General features: G+C 40.2%; 1 protein-coding gene across 1 annotated transcript; it reads right to left on the bottom strand.

Moving 5' to 3' along the window:
* Positions 1 to 792: 792 nt before the first annotated feature.
* On the bottom strand, positions 793 to 1,311 carry LOC125393464 (spindlin-2C-like; the record flags this gene model as incomplete). The annotated part of the gene is made up of 1 exon (XM_085694192.2): positions 793 to 1,311. A coding segment is annotated over one exon (519 nt), but the record flags the coding sequence as incomplete, so codon positions are not given.
* Positions 1,312 to 6,552: the final 5,241 nt, after the last annotated feature.

The raw sequence follows: 6,552 nt of genomic DNA, 5'->3' as shown, positions 1-6,552 counted from the left end.
GTTGAATCAGATAGCCTTGATCCCACACCATTGCTCCCCAAAATAGTGACCTTGTTTCCCTTGTGATTAAACTAAATAAATTCTTAAAGAATTCAACCACCACTGAGCTCTAAAATTAAAAATTGAATCATGTAGTCAAGTGTCCATTTCAGTAACAGGAAAAGGATTTGTATGTGGAGCATGACTTCCACCTTCAGACCAGAATAGGAGAAATACTTTATTGCATACACTGTAGGTAGGTAAACCGCTGCTGGAGTCACCCTTATGAAATAGGACCTAACTGTGACAGCATCAGTGATTTTGTAATTTCCCAGCATGTGTTAATCTATGTCATGCAAATGAGGACAGGCTAGATTTTGGGTGTACAATTCAGGAAGGTTAGCTCGAGTCAATAATATTTAATTTCTGAAAAAGAACTCTCCTATCTGTTCAATCCTGCCTGTCATGATTATATCCATTAGCTGTAGCTGTGTGTTTTAGGTCACAGGTCTCAGCAGCTGACATTGTACATAGGGGCATGGTGAAGTAATATCTTTTTAATGTCAGTTCCTTTACCAGGGAATGTTTTTCTCTTTTTCAAAGTCAGTATAACTGTGTGGTTTTTAAAATTATATTAATGCTTTTTTTGTTTTTTTTTTTGCATGTTCACAAATTTTTATTTTTAGAGCAAGACAAATTCCATTGGAAAAGATGCTGGGGTTATTACAGTACCTTAGGTATCTCTGAAAAAAAAAAGCCTTTCCCCCCAAACACAATTTTATGTCTGCTGCTCCACACTTTGTGACTTTCACTTTAACAGATCTTCCCCAGATCATAGACATAGATAAGGGTGTCGTGATCAAACTTGATGAAATACATGGAAGGTTTGGTGGGAACCTGGTAAATGACTTTGCCTGTCTTTATGGTTCCGTCGCTTTTGTTGTACTGCACACACTTGCCTGTCATGACATCCCTGCCTACTTCCAGTGTCACGTCTACTGGAGGATGCTCTGGCATGATGTGGAGGTTGCCTTCAATGTAGTCATCCAGGAGGTGGTAAATGTACAAGACTGGATCTTTCTCGTAGGTAACGTATAACCAGATCTTCATGATCGGCACCTCGTCTAGGATGATCCCCCTCCATTCATCCTTTGAGCCATTTGTGCCTTTGAATTCATGTTTCACTGCTCTGCCAACTATGCTGTTTGTGAGGTTGGGGTCTGTCGCCTGAAGAAATGTCACTTTATTAGGCAGGATCTTCAGCTGTAAAATCCTTTCATCGCGGTGAAGCTCTAATCCGTAGACACAATCGATCCCATCGTACTTCACCAAATATGTTTTTTAAAAAGATAATTTCCATTTTCCCTTTTAAAATTTTATTTACTTTAAATGCATCACTGCTCTAATCTATTTGTTTCTATTCCCTATTATTCCCAGGTTATTAAGAATTTCTTTTCATTTTTCTCAAATGCTGTTGATTATTTTTTTGTCTTCTGTAGCTTAGGCTTATCTCACACTATGTAGTTGAGAATTGCTTTGAACATCTAATCCTGCTTCTGTTGCCCAGAAAGAACTGGGTCTTAACTGGTCAGTGAGAGGGAAAATAGATGAGTAAATGAGTGTCCTCCAAATGATCTGGATTTTATTGCAAATTTGCAAGAAGAGGGACCCATGTAAGAATTGAATTCACTGACAAACTGTAAAGCAGATGTAGTTCCAGCACAGAAAGGGATGGGCAAGAAGGAGCATGAAAGTTTACCCCCTTAGACCAAAGCTCACATTAGAAATAAGTAGTGAGGTAATCAATTTTAGATGATTATTAAATGTTCTGACTGGCCATTTCTTGTATCCACAGAGCAAGGAATCAAGAATCTGGATAAAGAACAGAACTTTCTTTCTTTCTTTGTTTTAACAGAACAAATTACAATATTTACACTAGTTTGACCAAAATAGAACTGAATAAAATGGTGTGTCCCTGCCTAAAAAACTGTTATTTTACATATTTAAGATCTACAGCCTGAGATAAAATGTGTAACTAATATTTTGTGCTCTCTAATACAAATCCCTAGTCACTGGAGCACATGATCATAAAGCCTTTTATGAATAATTTCTAGAATAATTTTGTGGATTATAGTTACACCATTTCCATCATCTCTTTCTTGCCTCTAAGCCCTTCAATAGATACTTTATTGTTTTCTAATTCATGGCCTCATTTTGATTTAACAGAGTTACTGTTTGAATGTGACCTATGTTTGGCTTCAGGACTTCTGAGCTCTGAGGGAAAGAGTTGGTTACACTGGTCAGTGACTCTGTAATGGAATACATACACAAGGGATCCTGTATCTTGAAAGAGGAACAGGAAGTATTCTGAGAGACTGGAAGACTTCCTACTAAAATACAAATTTACCAGACTAGGGCCCTGTCTTCCTCTAGGGTGGAATGGCAAAGCTGGAAAGGGCTGTGCTGGCTTAGTCATTTGATTTCTGCTCATCATATAGAGGAGCTGCTACTGTCTTGTAGCCCAGCTGGGTAATACTAGCTATTGAGGGACTCTGGGTAAGCCTAGCAATCAGGAACACCAGTGGGAAGTAGATTGTGAGTCGTGATGGAGCCAATAGGGAGCAATGAGGGCTTTTTTTTAAACTCTAAATTGTCTAGTTGATTTCTACCTCCAGTTCTTATCCCACCTCCCTCTGAAGAGGTAACACTAACTACCATTATGGGATTGGGGCAATGATTGATCTGGTTTCTTCTAGCTGAATTTGGGATTTCAGGTGGCAGTATTGTGATACCCTTCCAGAGAGACTCTTATAAAGACCAAACTCTCAGATTTAGACAGAAAAGGAATTCCTTTACTGTTGTCTGGGAAGAACTAAAATGTCCAAAGTCCATAAGACATTCTTGACGAGCTCACAATAGTCCCCATCTATTAGTTGTTTCCCTTTAACCTCTATAGTCAGTCTCCAGAGTGATGAACTCACAGTCAACTTACACATCCTTTTATAGCTGTTTTATCAGCCAAAAGTCAGAAGCTTCCCATGTAGCTTCTGAATAGGGAGAGAAAATGTATTTAGCATCATTTAATTTGAATGTTAAAACAATAAATGCCTTGTCTTTTTTTGCTGTGGGAAGGTGTTCCAAGAGCCAAGATCTGATGTCTCACATCTGGACAACATCTTTTTATCAGGAAGAAAATATTAGTGAGATTTGTTATCTAAATATCATTTCATGTAGAGTTATATCTAATGTCTGTGGAGTGCGATCCCTTGTGTTATTACCAATTCTCTTAATCTTTGATTAAATTTTCACCTTGAGTACTGAAAAACAATGCAGGTTGCCAAAATTATTCTTTCTTTGTTGTTAAGACCAGCTGAGCAACTAGTTCTCAGAGGTGACTTGGGCTTGGAAGGAATCTCATACTTTTTAAGTCTCTCTTTTATCATTTGTCCATCAATGTGAGAATGATGCAAAGGCTTTACTTTATGTACTGTGCCTTCCTTTGAAGCCTTGCAGAAATATTTCCCACATCGATCCTCCATTTTAGACTTGATAATATTTCAGATTCATTGAGTGTGTCCTCCATGGCCTCCATTAACTGGACAATAAGTGATCAATGGCCTTTGTTCCTAGGGACCTCATTGACCTTGTATGGAAAGGGGAGAAATATTTCTCCTTTTGGTCCCTCTGACCACATTAGAAAGCCTCCAAGAATGATTATTAAACACCTAGAAGATCAGTTTTACACCAGTTTTGTACTTTTAACTACTTTATAATATTTCAATATCCAGATACAACTAAACGTTGTTTGACATACATTTTAGCTAGTCCTTGAAATGGTTGACATCTGACCTTGCCAACTTCAATAAACATATGGTCTCTAAATCTCATCCTTTATATACCTTAAGGAACTTACTCAGACCCTCATAGCGTGCAAAACCTTTCCAGTCTTGTTTTTTCTGGAGCCACCCAGTCATCATTTGGTGTGGGAGAATTGTCTGTATTCTGTCAATCATATTTTAATAAAACGCTGATTGGCCAGGCAGGCAGTATAGGCGGGAAAGCCAGACAGGAAGTAGGGGTGGAGCAAAGAGACTAGGAGTATTCTGGAAGCAGAAGCTCGCTCAGCCACTCCTGTGCAGACCACCGAAGAGGCAGCATGTAACTTGCCCAGCTGAGAAAGGTACAGAGCCATTATGGCTAACATAGATGAGAATAATGGGTTAATATAAGTTATAAGAGTTAACAAGAAGCCTGACCTAATGGGCCAATCAGCTTATAACCTAATGTAGACTCTGTGCTATTTTCTTTGGGCTTGCCGGCTGTGGGGTACTGGGCGGGACAGAAACCCCAACAAGCCGGCCCTGCATGTTACAATCATTATCTTCATATATCTAAATACTTTGTTTATTAAGGGCATTTACACATTTATGTTCTTCTAACATGTTGTTTTATGTACTGCTTCCCTTTTCTAATATCATGAGAAATAGAAACATTGAAAAGTATGTTTATGATCTGTTGTGAGATTTTTCTCCCCTGTTGGGCGGGGGGACGAAGCAATGTCTATTCCAACTGTAAGTCACAATGAAGATACAAAGTACAATTTTACCAAAGTCCATCCTGGGGAACCATGGAGTTTATTGAGCTTACTTACTGAGCATGGTTGAAAAGACACTTACAAGGATTTTGATACTGTAATGGTTTTAGGCAAAATGACCCCCAATGTCCCATGGAGAGTGGTCCTATTAGGAGGTGTGGCCTTGTTGGAGAAAGTATGTCATAGTCACTTTCTGCTGCCTGTTGATCTGGATGTAGAAATCTCACTGTGTCTACCTGTATCCACTGTGTTTTCTGTCATGATGATAATGGACTAAACCTTCTGAAACTATAAGCCAGCCTCAATCAAATATTTTCCTTTATAAATTTTTCTGTGGTCATGGTGTCTCTTCATTGCAATAGAACTAACTAAGATACCCAAAGGCAGCCACACAGGAATGTCTCCAAACAGTGTGTACAATGGCTCTCCCATAGCTGCCATATGTGGAACTTACCTTTTCTCTACTCTTCCACTTTCCATGTACTCTGTATTATATTCCTTTTCTCAGTGGATGCAGAAAGTAAGCCTGTTAACACTCAAGATAAATTCCCACTTTTAAAGATGGCTTTCTCATAGGTACAGAATCTATATTCTCCCATGTCTTTTCAAGGCTGTGTACTCTAGCTCACCCCAAAAACCACAAGGTCACATATCATTAGTGATGAATTGTATATAGTTGCCTGGAAAAGAGACTATATCCTTGATGGAGGAGACACCTTCTTTCATGATAGAATATCAACAGTCAGCAAACCTGGTGGTGGCCATTCTTTGTAAGTAGGCACTGTTGATCAAAGGAAGGTACCGATTGTCTTAAGATAGTTCTGAGTAATAACAATTAAATGAAAGAAAGCTGAATCAATTTTACTCGTCTGTGTTACAACTTAGTAGTACATTACACAGTATATGAGATGTTATTTACACCTCCCACAAATTAACTCCCAATGGACCTTACACCTAAATATCAAATGCTAAGTGGAGAACTTCTAGAAGGTACTTGAAACTAGGCCTCTCTAAGTATGGCAACTTGCCTAGGCTTTGGGAGGTTTCTCTAAGGCCCTGATGTATAGAGCAAATCAGAGCTCTGTTTCTAATCTTGGGAATATGCTTGGGAGAGCTGGTAATGATATGGGGCCAGGGCCTTTGGGAAAGGGTTGCTTCAGATCCTCAGAACCCAAGACTTTTCCCAGAAGAGGCTGTCATTATCAGTCCCAACACTGTTGTGGATTTTGTTTATAATGTTCTTGAGTTACCCAAAGTTCCTCTTGTACAACATTGTCTGATTAGCCTTTCAGAATTTGTATACTTCCTTTTAAACCTGAACCCATTGATTTACATTAACAAGAGACTTGCTGTTGAATTTGGCATAAATCTCCAGCCAGTCTGGGATAGTTCTGTCTTTAAATTAGCAGCCAGGATAGAGAACACAATGCTGTGTGCCTTCTGTTCACCTCATTCTGTTATTCAGGCCTCATTAGTCAATCAGAACCTCCAGTAGATTCACCAATCAGATGGTAGGGTTAATCCAGGAGCCAGGCTTCTGGCTCAGCTCTTCATGAAGAAATCACAATCTCTCTTATGTGCTGCTTCCTTGGCTTCCTTGTGGGGAGTTTGTCAGCTCAGCAGCTGCCCCATGGTGAGTGAGGTGTTGCTCTCCACAGACAGGAGGAATGGTGGGCCAAGGTGTGTAAGGGGCCAATGTTCCCAGGTAGGGAGGAGTGGCCGGCCTTGGTGAGCAAGGGGCTGTTGTCCCCATGTGCAGAGGAATGGCTGGGCTTGGCCCTGTCCCCAAATTAGGTGGAGTGTCCTGCTGAGGCTCATGACTGATGTGGTGGGTCCTCCCCTGGCTGGGTGGGAGCCAGTGGACAGACACAGAGTTTAGTGTGTCCTCGTCCTGCCTGGCCCTGCCTCATCCTAAGTAGTCCTAAGTGATCCTTGCAACTCCCTGAGCCTGGCTGGCAGCCTCTGAATAACTTCACTGC

This window comes from Myodes glareolus, chromosome 7 (assembly GCF_982192425.1).
Source record: "Myodes glareolus chromosome 7, mMyoGla1.1, whole genome shotgun sequence".
NCBI classification, from domain to species: domain Eukaryota; kingdom Metazoa; phylum Chordata; class Mammalia; order Rodentia; family Cricetidae; genus Myodes; species Myodes glareolus.
The sequence above is the reverse complement of the archived record's forward strand: the minus strand, read 5'-3'. Positions and strand labels throughout refer to the sequence as shown.